The 20,364-nt window shown below is 39.9% G+C and overlaps 1 protein-coding gene across 6 annotated transcripts in view; it reads left to right on the forward strand.

Annotated features, from left to right (window-relative positions):
* KIAA0895 (KIAA0895 ortholog) overlaps nucleotides 1-20,364 on the forward strand; it is a 66,311-nt gene that overhangs the window by 19,928 nt on the left and 26,019 nt on the right. For 2 of the 6 annotated variants that reach the window (XM_025378141.1, XM_025378143.1), the window contains exons 1-2: nucleotides 4,530-4,856; nucleotides 14,227-14,918. In XM_025378141.1, coding sequence (XP_025233926.1) covers nucleotides 4,832-4,856; nucleotides 14,227-14,918 — 717 coding nt within the window. In that variant the 5' untranslated portion in view covers nucleotides 4,530-4,831. Of the gene's footprint in view, nucleotides 1-4,497; nucleotides 5,069-14,226; nucleotides 14,919-20,364 lie in introns of those variants that run through there. The other 4 variants (XM_025378144.1, XM_025378142.1, XM_025378140.1 and 1 more) reach the window with 4 other exon arrangements.

Raw genomic sequence — 20,364 nt, forward strand, 5'->3', positions numbered from 1 at the left:
TGGGCATGGTGGCTCACATCTGTAATCCTAGCATTTTGGGAGGTCGAGGCAGTCAGATTGCTTGAGTCCAGGAGTTCAAAAACAGCCTGGCAACATGGCAAAACCCCAACTCTACAAAAAAAAAAAATAAAAATTTCGCCTGGCCTGGTGGCACATGCCTGTAGTCTCAGCTACTCGGGAGGCTGAGGCTTAGGTAAGATCATGAACCATGATCATGCCATTGCACTCCAACCTGGGTGACAGAGTGAGCCCCTGTCCCAAAACAAAAAATGAAATAAAATAAATAAGTTCTTTACCTATAACATAACAATCCTGCCACACATAAAATAACAATATTTCTATCAAAACACCTATTTTTCTATTATTTTAAATCTAAAATTAAATGGAAATAATCCTTACAGATATTCATTAATCAAAATGATCCACAATACAATGCTTCTAGAATACATAAAGATGACCATAAAAGGAAAGTGAGTATATCTCAGCAAGACAACTGCAATGGCATTTTTGGTTATTATTGAAAAATTTAAGTTTAATAAAACTTTAAAAAGGGTGAAGGGCATCCTTAAAGGTAAACAGAAATTATTAAAATCAGTTTTAATGGCCAGGGACAGTGACTCACGCCTATAATCCTAGCACTTTGTGAGGCTGAGGCGGGCAGATCACCTGAGGTCAGGAGTTTGAGACCAGCCTGGCCAACATGGTGAAACCCTGTCTCTACTAAAAATACAAAATTAGTCGGGCATGGTGGCGCACGCCTGTAATCCCAGCTGCTCAGGAGGCTGAGGCAGGAGAATCACTTGAACCCAGGAGGCAGAGTTTGCAGTGAGCCAAGATCACGCCACTGCACTCCAGCCTGAGCAAAAAAAAGAGCGAAACTCTGTCTCAAAAGAAAAAATAAATAAATAAAAATAAAAACAAAAGCAATTTTAATAAATTCCTAACTTGATCTTGAAATTAGTGCCCTAAAAATGGAGCAGTAACATAATTAAGTCAATCATCTTGTCTCAATATTAATGGTTAATGTAGAAACAGGTATAAAGGAAAATTTCTCAGAAAGATGAGATTGTTCATTGTTCTTGTGGATATGTAAAAACAATGCTGACTGAAAAGCAGCCAACTGGACAGCTGCAGATGCTGAACCCAATGGAAACACTAAGCAGGCATAGCACAAATCAGTAATTAACAAAGCACATGCAGAAAGCTTGATGAGGGTGAATAATTGCATAGATGGGAATAGTAAAAGGAGCTGGTAACAGTACAAGTTTTATAAGAAATTGGATAAACTCTTTGTATTCATGAATTTGTTAGCAAGAGTGCTTCAATAATACACAGATAATAGATTTTTTAAATGTTTTGATTACATTGATAAATACCTTTATATGGTACTTATCACTAAAGAAATTTAAAAATGGTCCACAGGAAAATATTGGTAGGGTGAACATAAAAATAATTATAAAAGTAAAGAATGAAATAATATTTCAGGTAGGCTAACTACAGAGGCATCAAATTTGTTTATTTTTGGAATTCTTAATTTTAATGACATGTTGAAATTAGAATACACAACATTTTCTAATTTTTATATGTATGTATGCATGTACATATATATACACATACATGCATGTATTTTATAGAAAATCTTCCCGGCCGGGCGCGGTGGCTCAAGCCTGTAATCCCAGCACTTTGGGAGGCCGAGACGGGTGGATCACGAGGTCAGGAGATCAAGACCATCTTGGCTAACACGGTGAAACCCCGTCTCTACTAAAAAATACAAAAAACTAGCCGGGCGACGTGGCGGGCGCCTGTAGTCCCAGCTACTTGGGAGGCTGAGGCAGGAGAATGGCATAAACCTGGGAGGTGGAGCTTGCAGTGAGCTGAGATCCGGCCACTGCACTCCAGCCTGGGCAACAGAGCGAGACTCCGTCTCAAAAAAAAAAAAAAAGAAAAAAAAAAAGAAAATCTTCCCTACTAGTCAGGACTTTCCTTGAGGATAGGTATCATGTTTTGTCATATACTCCAAAAACACCAAGCCCAGTGTCTTCTATATAAATAAATACCTGTGGAATCAGGAAGATAATATATATCTTGGTTACTTAAAATATAATGAAAATAGGCAATATGATTAAACATACTTTAGTAAAAGCATTCAGAGTAAACTGCACAGACACTGAACATATGACTTGGTAACATCTTTTAGGAGGCTTTCTTTTTTGAGAAATAGCTCTTAAACTACAGTGACAGACTTTTTTGAGAAATAGCTCTTAAACTGCTCTTAAACTGCAGTTTAAAAACTAGAAATTTGTAGAGGTATAGATGCATTTATAGCAAACTTGGAAAACAGCTTTCAGAATTCTGGGTATATAAGGAAGCCAACAGCATGGTTCATTTAGAGCCTTTTTCCTTAGGACATATGTTGCAAGAATTACTACTCTTACAAATGCAACAGATTCATTGCTCATTACTATAGCAAGTGTTTTAACCCAAAGCAGATTTGTTCTTCATCTATTGGTCCATTTGATATAATTCCATATTATTTTAGTTATCATTATAAATGCACACACTTTCTATTGTCTACTTATTCATTAATTCACAAATATTTACTGAGGGCCTGCTACGTGGCAGTCACTCTTCTTGGTGCGGGGATATAGCAGTGAACAAACAAAAATCACTGCACTTGTGGAAATTTTATTCTAGGGATAAAATATCAGACAATAGTCATGATAAATCAATAAAATACGTAATAAATTAGACAATGTTAAGTGCTAAGTAAAAAAATAAAGCAGAGAAGGGCTGTAGGAAATATGAAGGAGTAGAATTTTAAATAGAGTGGCCAGGGAAGGGTTCACGAAGAAGTGACATTTGGGTTAAGTCCTGAGGAAGCAAGGGAGATAGTCCTGCAGATATCTGAGGGTAGAACATTCCATGCGGGGAGAATTCCAAGTTGCAAAGGCCTTGAGGTGAAATAGTGCCTGGAATTGAGGAATATCAAGGAGGCCAGTATGTCTATGGGGGAGGAAGTAGTTGGAGATGAGATCAAAAAGGTGACAGGAGGCTAGGTCATAAAGGACTTCACAGGAAAGGAAGCCACTGAAGGTTTTGAACAGAGTGACATGATCTGATTTTTTCACAGGTTCACTCTGGCCACTGAGTTTTGAGAACAGTGTGAAAGAGGGTAGGGTGGGAATACAGAGACGGTCTAGAAGACTGCTATAATCCAGACAAGAGGTGGTGGTGGCTTGAACCAGAGTGGTAGCAAGTGGCTAGACTCTGGATGTATTTCGAAGATAGTATTCAGAGGATTTGAAGACAGAATATGAAGTGAGGTTATCCAGTATTTGTGATATAGTTACATTTCCACTGTTCTCTCATAAGTGATGAAAAAGAAACAATTTCTCACAAGTTGTCTGACATTCTCAGAGTTTGACGGTCCTGATATTCAACTTTCTTTTGTTCCTGAGTTTGAAAACACACCCCATTATTTCCATGTCTTACCTCAGCCTTGAGGATGAAGACGAGATGTAACTGTCTGAAGACTGACAGTTGCCAGCACTATCTCATGAGCTCTTCCTAGACTGTAAGCTCCACTAGGCTTATTTCATTCCCCTTGATGTCCTCAAAGCCTGACTCAGAACCTTGCACACGTTAGGGTCTCAAAAAATGTTTGTTGAATGGTTTAGTCTACATTTCCCATTCCCACTGGTTTTTTTTTTTTTTTTAAGTTTCACGGTGTCACCCAGGCTGGAGTGCTGCAGTGGCGCGACCATGGCCCACTGCATGCTCACCTCCCAGACTCAAGCAGTCCTCCCGCCTCGGCCTCCCGAGTAGCTGGGACTACAGAAGTGCGCCACCACGATTTGTTAATTTTTTGTGTTTTTAGTAGAGTTGAGTTTTCGCCATGTGGCCCAGGCTGGTCTCCAACTCCTGGCCTCCAACGATCCACCCGCCTTGGCCTCCCAAAGTGCGAGGATTACAGACATGAGCCACCGCGGCCTGCCTCCCAGTTATTGTAAAAGATTAAATTTTCACACTTGCTAATGTGAAAATGAATAATAAACTGAAAATAACATTAAGCCCTTATCAATTGCAGAATCACAAGCTACAGTGTGAATTTCAGTATTAAGGATAGTATGCTGGGGTACTGTCAAGTGGTCATTGAGCCTCTTGCACTTTTCACTCTTACTAGCTCAACCTAAAGGTGTTTTAGCTTCCCCGCACCTCCTAAGCGGAAGGACTGGCTTTGCTATTTGCAGTTAGGGCCGAGTGTCACAGCGCACCATGGAGTTCAGTCCCCTTTAAACGGGTACAAACGTCTCTGAAAGATCAGTCAACATGCGTTATCCGACTAGCGGGAGACCCCAGCCGCTCGCGGGCACAGCCACAAGCCCTGGAGACACTAGCCCGCGCTGCGCACGCCGGGAGTTGTAGTTCCTCCCACTCTCTCTCGCTGCCCGCCGGCATTCGTCGCACTAGCGCCTCCAGCGGCGCGCAGGCTCCGGGAAGCGCAGCGCGCGCGGACCCCGGGGGCAGTTTCCTAGCAACCGGCGCAGCTGCTACGTCACGGTGGCAGGTTCTAAGCGCTGCCGGGCACCGTAGGGCCGCCGTGTGTATCTTCCAGCATCTGCGGGCTGGTGGAAGCGCTGCTCACAGTCGGTGTCCGTACGTCTTCGTCCGCCATTACCCTCCTTATCCTGCTCCAGGTAGCGGACAGCCGCCTCCCGCCGCGCACCCTCCACTGAGGCCCGGGTCAGAGACTAGGGGCCGCCCGGCCCGCCCCTGCGCGGCCCTTTCCCCTGAGCCCGCGGAGCCCGCCGCCCCGGGCCTCGGGGGAACGATGCTGGAGTCCATTCGCGTGACGGGTGAGTGCAGGGAAGGGCTGGCCGCGGCGGGTGCGCGGGGCGGACCGGGGTCCCGCCGCCCGGGGTCCAGGTAATGGTAGCTACCGGCTGGGCGCGCCGCTCGGGACTCCACCCTGCGTCCCGACCCCTGCGGGGCGCTCAGGAGGCGCTCGCGAAAAGCCTACGGAGGGAAGAGAGAAATCGGCCCCTTTTCCTTTCGTCACTTATTATCAGTAAGTACATGCTGTGGAATCTCGTGAAAAATATTATAATAATAGACCGGTTGCTGGTCCTACAAAGGTACAATCCAAAGATTGTTAAATCTTATTTTCAAAACACGCTAGGTGTGTGATTAAGCTTCGTAATTTTCTAGAATAGTCAGAAAAAATAAGCTAAGTGAAAGAACACATCTGTATTTCAGTATTTATACTGTGTATATTTGTGTGTGTATGCTTTTATTCTTAAACAGTGAGAACATTTTGAGTTGATATTATAATAGGCCATTTTACAGTACAGATTATACCAAGGGTAAAACATGGGTCTTTAAACAGACCCCAGGTCAGAAAGTCCGAAAGTTTACCTGCATTTTAAAAAATTCAGTTCGATCTCTGGGAGCACAGAACTTGATTCTTACTATTTGTGAATCGCTATGCGTGTTAGCCATTAAAAAAAAAAAAAAACCTTACGTAATCTTAGAGTAATTTTCTAGGCCATTTTCCCAGCATTTGATTCTGTACGCAAACATTTTTGCAAGGCAGGGTTTTGACAGTTCAGAATTATGACGAAGAACAACGGAGTAAAGGGAAATACCTACTCCTCAAACTAGTGCCAAAATAAGGCCGGAATTTTAAATTTTAAAACAATGCAGTACCTAATAGACTATTTTTCTGTGAGCACTCTAACTGAAAAACCAAACCCCTTGCCAGTGAAAACATGATTTTAATTTTATACTGTTTTATTTCATGTTCAATGTTATACAGAGTTGATTTGTGCAGTCATGACATTGCCGCGATGTATCTCATTTATGTTGACAGGAAACATAGTTACAGGAGCTAAGATTGAAAAGGCAACTTTAATTGGCATTAGCGTTTTTAAAAATGTGATTTGATGTAGATGCTACTTTCGTCCTAAAACACAATTAAAATGTCAAAAGTTACTTAAAAGTACCATACCTCCTAAATATGGAGCAAGGTTTCTCAACCTCAGCACCATTAACTTTGTTGTTGTTGTTGTTTTTGAGACAGAGTCTCGCTCTGTCACCCAGGCTGGAGTGCAGTGGCGCTGCCTCTGCTCACTGCAATCTCCACCTCCCGGGTTCAAGCGATTCTCCTGCCTCGACCTCCCGAGTAACTGGGATTACAGACGCACGCCACCACGCCCGGCACATTTTTGTAGTTTTAATAGAGACAGGGGTTCACCATGTTGGTCAGGCTGGTCGGAACTCCTGACCTCAGGTGATCCTCCCACCTCGGCTTCCCAAAGTGCGGGATTACAGGCATGAGCCACTGTGCCCAGCCTAGCACTGTTAACTTTGGACAAGATAATTCTTCCTTGTGGGATGCTGTTCTCTGCCCCGACCCCATAATTGTGACAACTAAAAATCACAGTTGGGCAGGGGGGTGGGGGAGGGCAACATCTTCTTCTCCATAGAATCAGTGCCTTGAAGAAAAATGTAGATTTCTGTCACAGTGCACATTATTTAATTGAGAAATCACATAGATTAAAATTATTTTCCCAAACCGTAACAATCATTGTAGAGATACAAATAAAATAATATTAGTATTAGAAAGCAGATACTCTGATCATTTAGTCATGCAGAGTGATCTCTTGATATGTCAACATGTTGAGTTAGAAGTTTGAGAAGAGATACTTTAGAAAGTAGTAGACCCACTCCTCTTGTCTCATTTCCCTTCCTATAATTTAGTGGCGGTACATTTATCAGTTCAACCCTGTATGTTTGCAAACCCTGAGATAAATAATTTGGCAGTGAATTTCTATAGTACAATAAAGTTCAAATAGCCATTTGAGACCATTCAGGCCTCTAATTTACAATTCCTTTAAAAATAACTGGGTCATTTTTCAGACTACTTTCTCTCTTATATAGTACTTAACTAGTTGAAATCATTCTAGAGCCCGGTGCCCAGCATTTTACTGCGATATCAGAAAAACCCAATTTGGACAGCCAGAAACTTCATGTAGAGAGTTAAGCTGAAAACATGCCCTCCTCTCACCTGGTCATTCCCTCACGATTCATTGATATCTAAGATGGCCATGTTCTTCTTTTTGGTTAGCAGAACTTGATTGTGGTAAGAGTACTGATGGAAATGTGTTCATTTTTTTTTCAGCTCTAAAAGTTGTTACAAATATAGAACAGACTTATTATTTTATATTTCAGGAATGAAGCAATTACTTGTTTCTGAAATCACTTCCTATGTAATATCTTACCCACTTTTGACTTATTAGTATATGCTATCTCTGCTGTTTAAAAATGGAATCAAATCAGAAAAGGTTTTTTTTGACTTCTCATGGCCTTTTAAAGAGGAAGGTTCTCAGGCTGGGTGCAGTGGCTCACACTTGTAATCCCAGCACTTTGTGAGGCAGAGAGCAGATGGATTACCTGAGCTCAGGAGTTCGAGACCAACCTGGGCAACACAGCAAAACCCCATCTCTACAAAAAATTAAAAAATTAGCCGGGCATGGTGGCCTGCGCCTGTAGTCCCAGCTACTTGGAAGGCTGAGGCAGGAGTATCACTTGAGCGCCCAGGTGTCAGAGGTTGCAGTGAGCCAGAATTGCCACTGCACTCCAGCCTTGGTCACAGATTGAGACCCTGTCACAAAAAAAAAAAAAAAAAAAAAAAAAGAAGGTTCTACTTTAGCTTCTGGGATTTAAAAAAAAAAAAAAAGAGGGTTTATTATACTAAAGCCACTAAAATCTTGATTCTAAAATATAGATTAATTACCTTATTAACATGAAATTTGCCTTGGAATTCAAATTTAATGATTCAAAATATTTCCCTATGTACATTTTTCCATGTGGTGTTTCTGTAGGAGCTGAATATAATATTTAATGTGATACTAATAATAGTTAACAGAGGCTGCTTACTTATAGTCCAGCACTGTTCTCAGCACTTCACACATATTAACTTTTAAAATCCTTACAACAGTACTACGAAGTATGTATTATTATTATCATCCCATTTTACAGATAAGGAAACTATAGCACAAAGAAGTTATGTAACTTGGTCAGGGTTATAGCTATTAATAAACAGAGCCAAGATTCATACCAGACAGCTCCATTCCAAAGCCCATATTGTCAACTACTAGGAAAATCAGCTCACTATTATAGTGACTGTACACTGATTTGAGCCACAAAACCCAACCTCAAGATTTCATTTAATATCTGTGTCACATTATCTGATGGTTTGCTCAAGTGTTAGTTTTTAGGTTTTTAATCACAGGCAAGTATGTAATAATTTTTACCTGGGAAAATCCTATTTCACTTGAATGTAAATTTGTTGTTTTCAAAATAGAAGACATCTAGTTCATTCATTAACAAAATGCTGTGAGAAACCATATAAGATTATGTTCATTTATGATTTCCTATTGGCTTTATTTGTATGTGATGTAAGAAGTGATTAATGAGTCATTCCAGAATGAAGTGTCTTTATATCAAAGATGAATGTTTAAAAATACTGGAAACGAAAGTCTTAAGGCCAGCGTTAGGCCATACAGGATGAATATACCTAGGCACATAGCTCCTATTTGTTCTACAGTGGCAGGTACTTCCATTAAAACTTACCATTAAAACTTGTCTTCAACATCACTAATTGTTTCATTTTTCTTTTGCCTTCCTGGGATTATTTTTTCCACAGTGGTCGGGCAACTAAGTCTTTTACCCTTTCTTTCCTCTCAAATATTCTCTTCCCTTGTCTACTTCTCTGGCCACCCTTTCATAAGCAGGATAGTGAATGAGCAAAACCAAACACAGATGTATGTTGTAAAAAAGCTTATAATTTCATTGTTGAGGAAGTCTGTCATACAACAAATATAAACCTGCAACCATGATAAAGGACTTCGAAGAAGAGATATAAGGTGTTATGAGGTTCTAAAATGAAAGAGTTAAGGAAGGCTTCCTGACCAAGTGCTATTTGAACTGAAAGATGAGTGGGTATTAATCTAAGAAAAAGAGGGATAGAAGGGCCCAGCAGACACAGAGAGCAGCATGTGAAGAAGTATGCTCGGAGAGAGCATGGTAAGGATGAGATATGGTCAAAGTGAGAGAAGGCTGAAGTGGAGAAACTGAGGAACACAGTGTGAGGTGAGGCTGCAGAGGCAGAAGGATCTGACCGAGAGTGACCTCATAGACCACAGTTAGGAGTTTTGTCCATCCCAAGGGAAAGCCATGTTTGTTTCTGGCACATTCAGTGTTGTTTTAGATGATGTATAATGCTCACTCTTACCACAACCATCACCATCAAGGGTATCTAGACTACTCTGTATATTTCTAACTGTAAAAACAACAAACATACAAGTTTCTGACCCCAAAACAACAGTGTCCCATTATAAGTTACTAATAGAGCAACACTGAATTGCTCTTACCTGGGACTGTGAAATTTTTAGGAATCCTAAAGTACAGTCAAGTTTCTGAATTCCTGAATGACATTAGCAGTGCCTTTCGTCTCATTTTCTTAAAGTTGATAAGCTACATTGGTTGCTATTGAATTTAGAGATACTATAGTTAATAGATTATCTGTTATAGTGTGGACAAATTGAGCCATAAATATATTTTTAAGGATACTGATTTTATACATCCTTAAAAAAATTAAAGTGTAACTTAAAGTTTACAAGTCTTAAATGTGCAGGCCAATGACTTTGTACATACATAACCATTGCCCAGAACAGATAGAGAACATTTCCAGCACCTAACAGGTTTCCTGGTATCTCCTCCTAGATTATGATTCATCCCTCAAAGGTAACTGCTATTCTGACATCTAATACCATAAATTAGTTTTGCTGTTTTGGACTACATATAAACGGAATTATACACTATATAATCTTTTGATGTGGCTTCATTTGCTCAACATTGTCTGAGATACATCCATATTGTTGCTTACAATGTCAGTTTTCCTTTCATTGCCGTATAGTCTTCTGTTGTATGAGCCTACCACAATTTATCCTTTCTACTGTTGATATTGTTTGAGGTGTTTTTGTTTGTTTGTTTGTTCGTTTGTTTGATTTTTAGAGTTGGGGTTTTGCTATGTTCTGTAGGCTGGACTCAAACTCCTGGGTTCCAGTAATCTTCCAGCCTCAGCTTCCTAAATAGCTGGGATTACAGGCATGTGCCACTGTGCCTGGCTTCTTTTGAGTTTTAAGTGATGAAATTCTTGATAAAATTAAAGTTTACCTTGTTTGGGGATTATTTTGTTTTGTTTTGGCCTTTCTTTTGTTTGTAATCAAGTAACCTATTGTTTTGTGGTATAAAATTATCCCAGATTCTCAGGTTTTGTAAGTATTAGTGAACCACGGAAATTTCCATTTTGTAGGTCAAAACTGGTTGAATAGTATTTGCCACCAGGCTTTGTTTCTGGTGATCTTCCTTTTCAGCCAGAGACCTCTTGATTCCTATGAAACCTCACCTACTCACAGTTGTGAAACACTGCATTTAGAGAGCAGTGTCTCCCTTTTCCCCCATTCTTTTAGATGAGGAATGGGAGGTAACGATGGACTTAATGATTAGGCTAATATTACAGAGAGGTCATTGAAAGAGCTGGGAATGGATGTCAGGAATCTTGGTATCCTTTTCTCCTGTTCTAGATATATACTAAGCTTTCATTGTGTTGATTACTTCGGTATATTCATCTACTTGTGAATAGACTGTCAATTTTAATGTACAAATATTATTTACCCTTTTTTCTTCAGTATGGGTAATCAGGTTGGGGTGAACAATTTTCTTCTATCAACAAATTATTTTCATTCTTCCCAATATGATAGTGAAACAGATTGCTTGTAGCTTAAGTTTTACATTATATAATGAGTACCTTTAATGTGAGAAAGTATGCTTTTTAATTACCTTATTACTTTTCTGGGAAAACACGAGCTATACTTCCTCCAAATAAGTCTGTTTATGCTTTAAAAATGTTTTAATTCAGGAAAAAGGATTCAGAGAATAGGATGTTCTTTAATAAATTGTGTCAAATGTTATCAGCCTCTTAGTGTTCTTAACCATGTTCAGGTCTTTTTTTCACAAAATAAGCAATAGTATTTAAAATTACAAAAACAATCTCTTAGGTTCTATGATACTTTTTAATGCAACTGAAATACAATTACTGTGACTCTGAGAAATTAATTTATATCCATCTTGTATGAGTTGTGTGAAGGACCATGTGCTCCACTTTTATGAACTTCATGGGCTATCCAGCATTTAACAGGATTGGCATTTGTAAAATAAATAGACCATTAACACTCCCAAACTTTATTCAGCAGCAGATGGAGCTTCAAAAGGACTCGTGCTAAGCTTTTCAGGAGATAATTAGCAAGTGAACTGAAATGCTGTAATTCCTGGGGAGAGAGGTTCTGTCAGGCATATACTGTCATCCCGCTGCCATACTTCACTCCTCCTCGAGTATTTTGACAGGTGGTTTAGGACGGTTTTTTTTTTTTAGTATCTGGAAATGTATAGGCTGTTTCAGATGGCACGAAATTGTGAATTTGGAGGTCACTGATGCTTTATGACCACAGAACTCGGCAACTCCAGTTCTTTGGTCATAAAGCTACTAGGTCTTAGAAAACAAAGAGCATTTTTACATTGAATATTCATTTTAAAAAATCAGTACAACATATATGTAGTGAATCATCAAAACAGAAATTCTTCAGAGTAGTCTTATTTATTGATTTTAATTTGATGTAACTCCGTCCCTTTTTATTACGAAGATCAGTTGAGAAAACAATCTGATTTCCTCCCTTTGCCTTTCCGGCTATGGCTAGTCCTTACTCTACTTCCTAGGCTTATGCTTATTTGAGTTCTTTTATACTTTCCCTTTTCATGTCTATTTCGGTTTTTTTTCATTATCACCCCTTGTCTCCTAAGCTTGTGGTGTCGTTTTAGGGAAACCGACATTATTCCTGGGCATTCGGGCTACAGCCTGTGTCCTGGTTTTCCTTAGCCTGTTTGCCTGGCCTGCCCAGTTCTGACTGTTAGTTGACGACACACAAATTTATGAAACTCCTGAGAAACTGGGAGCTACCAGCCTATGATTAATGTTTTGTTTATTTGTCCAGTTAATTTTGTCTTGTTGAGTCTTTAACATTTATTGAACAGCTTCTTTGTACAACCTGTCTTCAACATGACCCTATGTGATCTAGCTCCTACCTCTAAACTTACACATATAATAGACATTTAGCCCCTGCAAGCTTTAGAGATAGCTTTGTTATCTTTTAGACGTCAGAATTCGGATTTCACATGCTGGCCTAGAAAATGTAAGTAAAAAGACTTTTAAATACCTTACATATTTGGATTATTATCTACTTTAGTACTGTCTCTTTACTCTAGACTCTATGACTCCTGGAATTTAAAAACTAATATTTAGATCAGAGTTTCTCTACCTTGATACTATTGACATTTTGAAATGAATATTTCTTTGTTGTAGGAGATTGTCCTATGCAGTGAAGGATGTTTAGCAGCATCCCTGGCCTTTACCTGCTAGATGCCAGTAGCCTCTCCCCGGTTGTGACAACCAAAATGTCTCTAGACATTGCCAAATGTTCCCTGGAGGGTAAAATCGCCTTCTGTTAGGAACCACTGGTTTAGGGTCTTTCCTGTTATATTTTCATGTCTGCAGTAATCTCATATTTGAATGGTCCCAGAACTACAAGTACATATTTATTCAGAATGGTTGCAGAATTGCATGTTTAGGGTCATTTATTTATTCACTTGTTTATTCAGTGAACATTTATTGACAGGAGTTGAGCTGGAGTCTTGTTCAGATGAGATGTATTTAAGACAAACTTCATCAGTTTAGAATTGAGTCTGAAAACCCTCAAGGGTCTACTTGAAATCTCCTCATCTGTTTCTCTTCACATTGCTTTCTTCCTCATCTAAACTATAGGTTATTGTTTGAGTCTTTTGTTTTTCATGTTTAATTATATACTACATTGTATTATTGTTGAAATCTTCATAGGAATGCCTTGTCTTCAGAGCCAGATTAGAAGCTGGTTATTGGTAAGAACAATGTGTTTATACAGTTGTTTATCAGAGCCATGTGCTGAATCAGTAGTATTCTACGTATTTGTTGAATGAAAGAATGCAGATCAACACAGTTTTAAAGTAGTGAATGCTCAACACTATATCCAGTGATTCTTACCTGTTTAAAGCACTTGCGAGTTCTAAAAACAAAGCTGCCCTCTCCTTCACTTGCCATTTGATATATTAATACCTTTGTAATAGTTCTTAAAATTTGCTTTTCTAACTTGCCAAGAAAAAAAGGCTTGTTTTTCTTTAACCTTAACATACAGCTTAGAATTATGAAGAAAATCAACCAGTTATTCATACTAAGTGACATTACTAAAACATGCTTGAAGATGCCATCTGTTTAATCTTAACAGTGGTTTTTGAGTAAATAAGGCTTTGTTGTTGTTCTTTTACTGATAGCTACCTTTTATATATTTCCAAATTTCAAGATTGTATTACCTTTGAAAGTGCCTTGGATTTTACTTTATTACTGAAAATACTATTTTAAAATATATGCTTTCTATGAAATCCACATTCTTTTTTTTTTTTTTTTTCTTTGAGATAAGGTCTCACTCTGTCACCCAGGCTGGAGTGCAGTGGCACAATCTCAGCTCACAACAACCTCTGCCTCCCAGGTTCAGGCAATTCTCATGCCTCAGCCTCCTGAGTAGCTGGGATTACAGGGGCCCACCACTATACCTGGCTAATTTTTGTATTTTTTGGTAGAGACAGGGTTTCACCATGTTGGCCAGGCTGGTCTCCAGCTCCTGCTCAAGTGATCTGCCTGCCTCGACCTCCCAAAATGCTGAGATTACAGGCGTGAGCCACTGTGCCCAGCCGAAATCTACATTCTTTTGTAGAATCAAGTATTCAGATTATTTATGTATATTATCTCACATATTAGACTTTGATCATCTAAATGGTTTGAAGCTAAGGATTTTTATAGATAATTTAACTTATATATACTCATAGAGAAGAGAAATGACAGTATCTAGCATGACCAAAGTTTAGTAATATCCTTTTAATATTTAAAATGTTTTTTTCTAATGATTATTGCAAAATTATGAAGTTTAAAGAATCTTCAGAATACCTTTCCTAATAAACAATTTGCTTCATCTGGTATCTTTGTTATTTCTTTTGTTTTGATTTTGTTTATTAACACAGAAAAGCTTCACTGGCCTGAGCAAGAACTTGCTAAGAAGTCTATTCTAAATGCAGAAGATTCATTCATCATTGACAGCAAAAGAAGCATTTCACATTTATCCTCGGGAGTGCTAAAAGACATTTTCACAACTGGAACCAGTAGTTACAATGTCCTACTACAGAGCAAGGAGGAAAAAAAGTATCACTCACAAAAACAGTCTTCCTCCACCTACTCCAAAAGATGTAGAAAAACCAGCAAATCTCCTAACACTCGTAGCAAAGATCCTCGCAGAATGAAAGCCCTGGTGCCGGTGACAAGCAGTGGTACTTGGTACTGCCTGGAGAGGCGGCCTGCTGTTTTTGTCACTAGTTCAGTGTCGAGTCCTGTAAAGTTTACACATGATATCTCTGTTACAGGGAATGGCATAGTACTGCCACCTAAACCCAAAAGCAAGGTCAAGTGGTGCCATTTCTCCACTCTTCCAAAGACAAAGCCACAGCCTCAGCTGTCTAGAAGCTTTGAAAAGGGAGATGACTTTTCTGGGAAGAAATTTTGTATACTGACTGCTATAAAACCCACCAACTTAGAGAAAGAAAAACTGAGATTCTTCAAATCTGACTATACCTACAATCCTCAGTTTGAGTATGCCAATCCTGCTCTGCCAAGCGTATTAGCTAAGCACAGCCACGCATCTGACCGATTTCTTAAGCAGGTAAAATGCCATTTCAATAGTGGTAGTTCATTTATATGTACTAAAACAATTATCTATGATCTTATAAGCAAAAACAAAGACATTTTAAAATATTCAAATTATTTCTTTTTTTTTTTTTTAATTCAAATTATTTCTATGTTATGGTTAATTCCCACTCAGGACATGTAAATATGTGACAAGATGAGTATCACCTGTATATAAACTACATTGCTCTCATCAAAATTTATAATCTGTTACATAGACTGTCTGTGACAGGAAGCAATTATATTAGGAAAACAGCTTCAGATTCTGGTTCTAAGCTTTCATGTGGGAGTTACAAACTTGTGGCCAATTTAGCCGCCTACAGACAAGTGTTCGGTAGCCCACATTACATTTTTGTTTTCTAATTGATTTATTTTTTGTTTTTTGTTTTTTTTTTTTTGAGACAGATTCTCGCTCCATGCCCAGGCTGGAGTGTAGTGGCGCGATCTTGGCTCACTGCAATCTCTGCCTCCTGGGTTCAAGCAATTCTTGTGTCTCAGCTTCCCCAGTAGCTGGGACTACAGGCCCCCCCCACCATGCCCAGCTAATTTTTAGTGAAGATGGAGTTTCACCATTTTGGCCAGGCTAGTCTCGAACTCCTGACCTCCAGTGATTTGCCCGCCTTGGCCTCTCAAAGTGTTAGGGTTACAGGTGTGAGCCACCATCCCTGGCCTCTAATTGATTTTTTAATGTCTTAGATGGAGCATACAATCCCTGGTTCTTCCTATTGTGTTAAATTCCTGGCTTGCTTAGGCTCCAGTAAGTAGTTTGGGAACTGAAGCTTGATTCTTGTCCATGAGCTTGTTAATGCTTCACTGAAATTGTTAATCATCATCAAATAAATATTTAAGCACTTATTCAAAGATTAAAAAAATGGGATTTTCAAAATTATCTTCAAGGTTAGCAAATTATGATGTGAATGATATGAATAATACTTTTAAATTGCTCACTTTAAGTCCTTAGCAGTTTTGTGTTTTACAGGACTATAATACATTTCAGAACCTCATTTAAGTATTTAAGAAGAAATTAGCTAATGTTTATCTGCAGGGCATAGTTTTGAGATCATAAAGGCCGACAATATTTGGTCAAATTAACTTTGTTCAGGTTCTTATATTAGCTTCAATGTGGCATTGTCAGTGACTGAAAGTCTGTTTATAGGATAGGTAAAACTGCATGGTTCCTCTCTCCTGTGGTGCATGTCCTATTTTACCATTTTTGCTGATAATAGTTACTTGGTCTCGCAGCCAGCAGATATTTGGCTGTTTATTATAGATAACATGGAATCTGGCCAGTCTTTTGAAGCCATTATGTAAAACTTAATTATGTAAAGCCATTATGTAAAGATTAAAATAATTTTAATCATGGTATTTACTTTCCTTTATTAGGATCTCTTTTTACTGCTTCTGTATTCTTTAATGAGTATTTGCTTTTTTAAAAATGTGCTGAGATTGTGCTAAAAATTGTGATCCAAATTGATAAGTTACTAATATAAAGTGGCACTTTTGGATGGGAGAAGGCAGCATTAACATAGTGATTTCATAATCCACTCTTAGGCTGTACTACTTCCACATTGTAAAATGGAGTGAAGAAAATACCTGCTTTAGATTATTTTGATAATTAAATGAGAGGATGCTTAGTGCATATATTGCAGTTATCATCGTGCTTGACACCTGAAAAGCACTAATAAAGAGGTTAGCTGTTATTTTTATTTCTATTTGGCAGTCATTCTTACATGTGATTTTTTTTATGTGTGGAAATTGCAGTTGATTGAACAAGGCTTTCACAAATATAAATTTTACAATGATAAAAATCCTATTTGCATTTTCCCCCTGATGCTGAAAGAGATGGCTGAGAGTTATTTACCAGTATTCCTTAATTTGGAGACCTACCCCACCCCTGCTTGTTGGGAAGGATATTTCCAACTATTAGATTAAAAATAATGCTCTTTGATTTCTCTGGAAGGCAGTTTGGGAGCCTCAGCAGCCCCACAGATTGAGAATTGACACTGCTTGGCCTGTGGCTTTGCAATTTTAATTTTGACCCAATTCCAGCTTTAGGAGATTAATCCTACACTTGAATTACTTGAGACTTCTAAGCAGCACTAGCAATCTTAGCTGACTTGTACTGCAGATGCCACCATTTGGGAGCACATTCTCAATAAATGCCAAGTCTACTGTTTAAAACACTTTAATCAAAGAAATACATGGTACAAGACCTCTGGGAAAATATACTTAAATTCTTATTCAGCTACCAAATGAATAATGACATGATATCATACATCCATCTCCTCCTTAGATAAAGCAGCAGCTTCAAGGCTAGTCTCCGGGACTCAGAAACATGATACCCAAAGGGGCCAGAATGGCCAAGTAGCCCCATGGTCTCTGGATGCTACCTTTGAGGCCTTGCCAACCCCCAGCTGACAGTCTCTTGAGTTTCACAATCTGGATCTTGGTAAAGCAGGCAATCTGTATTGTTTTGCAGGATGATTGTGGTCCTCTTAAGTGCACAGATTGGTGGAATGATGCTAGACTTTCATGCACAGATAAGTCTGCCACAGTGGAACCGAGGCAGTGCTCATGCTCTGTTTTCCCCATCATTGTCAAGGAGTTCCAGGCCTCAAGTTTTTTGGTCTAGGCAGTGTGTCCCTAGGGAGGCACTGAGACCACTGAGGTGATACAGGGCAAACAGCAGGCTGCAGGACTAGAATATAATTCTAGGTGGAGCCTGCTGAGCCCTGCCTTGCTGCATGTTGGCAGCCATGGTAGCCTCAGCTTCCTGACTATCTTAGATATGTTTAAACTTGACAGAAACTCAAGATGTCTGTTTTCTGTGGCTTTGGACCTTTGCAGAAAACAGCACAGTGCTTCATAGGTGCTAAGGAAGGGATCTGGAATTAGAGCCTGCAGAAAGCTACTTGGGGTCAGGTGCATTCTCACCAGTGGGTCAGAAGTAGATTCTTAGTGTGCTCTTGAGCAGTAAATAGTTCAGATAAAAGCTGTATGTTATCTTAAGTTCATATGAGTTTTGTATCATACTTCATATTGTATCTTTATTCTAATAAAGAAAAAGTAAATTGCCTATCTTCAAGTAAAATGGATACTTTAAGAATAAACAAGGAGGCTGGGTATGGTGGCTGACACCTGTAATCCCAGCACTTTGGGAATCTGAGGCAGGTGGATCACTTGAGGTCAGGAGTTCGAGACTAGCCTGACCAACATGGTGAAACCCTGTCTCTGCTAAAAATACAAAAAATTAGCCGGGCGTGGTGGCAGGCGCCTGTAGTCCCAGCTACTTGGGAGGCTAAGGCAGGAGAATCGCTTGAACCTGGGAGGTGGAGGTTACAGTGAGCCGCGATCGCGCCACTGCACTCCAGTCTTGGTGATAGAGTGAGACACTGTCTCAAAAAAAAAAAGGCATAAACAGGGAGTATCTTCCCATGATTCTGGCAACCTCTCTATTCTCCTGCAAGGTGAAAAACAGAAAGTACTAAAGCTTTGCCAACAAAAAACAACTGCTTTCTTGAACAGCTTACTCTCAGAAGATTACATAGTAACAATTACCTGTAAAATTAGCCCTGTCACCAAAAGACCTGTAGCATCTTTTTTTGAGACAGGGTCTTGCTGTGTTGCCCAGGTTGGAGAGCAGGGGTGTGATCATAACTCACTGTAGCCTTGAACTGCTGGACGCAAACGATCCTCCCCATTTAGCCCCCAGCCCCAGTAGCTGGGACTCACAGGCACGCACCAGCACAGAGGCTAGTTTTTTAAAACTTTTTGGATAGGTGGGAGGTCTCACTATGCTGCCTTGGCTGGTCTCTTGAGCTCAAGTGATCCTCTGGCTTTGGCCTCCCGAAGTGCTAAGATTACAGGAGCCACTGCGCCCGGCCTGACCTGTAGCATCTTGAGGGGAAAGCACAGACAAGGCACCTTCTGGGAAGAAAAACAGCAATCAGGAAAAGCCAGAACACTGTATGTCTCAGAGCAAGCAGAGGTTCTGATCAGAACAAAGTCATAATTTACTAACTACAAACATACTTTTTTTTTTTTTTTTTTTGAGATGGAGTCGCACTCTGTTGCCCAGGCTAGAGTGGCCATATCCACTCACTGCAGCCTCCACCTCCCAGGTTCAACCAATTCTCCTGCCTCAGCCTCCTGAGTAGCTGGGATTAGAGGCACCTGCCACAACGCCAGGATAATTTTTGTATTTTTAGTAGAGGTGATGTTTCACCTCATCTGTTGGCCAGGCTGGTCTTGAACTCCTGGCCTCAAGGGATCCACCCACCTCGACCTCCCGAAGTATTGCGATTATAGGTGTGAGCCATTGTGCCCGGCCCATACTTTCTAATAATACAACATTAAGAGTGATATATCTTGATTTATTATAAAAAGACATATCCATGAGTGAAGCAGTATGGTTGCAGTAAGAGTTGAAAAAGAAAGCTGCAAGAAAAGTTCATTTTTTTTTTTTTTAAGATGGAATCTCACTCTGTTGCCCAGGCTGGAGTGCAGTGGGGCAATTTTAGCTCATTGCAACCTCCGCTGCCTAAGTTCAAGTGATTCTCCTGCTTGGTCCTCCCAAGTAGCTGGGATTACAGGCATGCGCTGCCATGCCCGGCTATTTTTTTGTATTTTTAGTAGAGACAGGGTTTTGCAATGTTGGCCAGGCTGGTCTCAAACTCCTGACCTCAGGTGATCCACCCTCCTCAGCCTCCCAAAGTGCTGGGATTATAGGCATGAGCCACTGTGCCCGGCAAAAAGTTTATTATTCAAAAAGTGTTCGATGTTTCTCAAAAAAGGCATTTTCATCACAACCATATAATTTAAGAGTTAGCGTATCATTTGATATTGATAGATGTCTATTTGAGTGGAAAAACTATTCTCCTTGTGTTATTGTAACTTAATTTTTTTTTTTTTTTTTAAACAGAATCTCCCTTTGTCACCCAGGCTGGAGTACAGTGGTGCGAACATGGCTCACTGCAGCCTTGACCTCCTGGGCACAAGCAATCCTCCCACCTCAGCCCCCTATGTAGCTAGAACTATAGGCATGTGCCACCATGCCTGGCTAATTTTTGTATTTTTTGTGCAGACGAGATTTTACCACATTGCCGGGGCTGGTTCCAAACTCCTGAGCTCATGCAGTCCACCTGCCTCAGCCTCCCAGAGTGCTGGGATTACAGGCATGAGCCACCATACCTGGCCCTAAATTTTTTACTACTTAAATTTAGTGGAAGTTAATAGTTCTATGCTGTCAAGAGTAACTTAGGCCGGGCGCGGTGGCTCAAGCCTGTAATCCCAGCACTTTGGGAGGCCGAGGCGGGTGGATCACGAGGTCAGGAGATCGAGACCATCCTGGCTAACATGGTGAAACCCCGTCTCTACTAAAAATACAAAAAACTAGCCGGGCGTGGTGGCGGGCGCCTTTAGTC

The sequence above is a fragment of the Theropithecus gelada genome, chromosome 3 (genome assembly GCF_003255815.1).
Source record: "Theropithecus gelada isolate Dixy chromosome 3, Tgel_1.0, whole genome shotgun sequence".
NCBI lineage: Eukaryota > Metazoa > Chordata > Mammalia > Primates > Cercopithecidae > Theropithecus > Theropithecus gelada.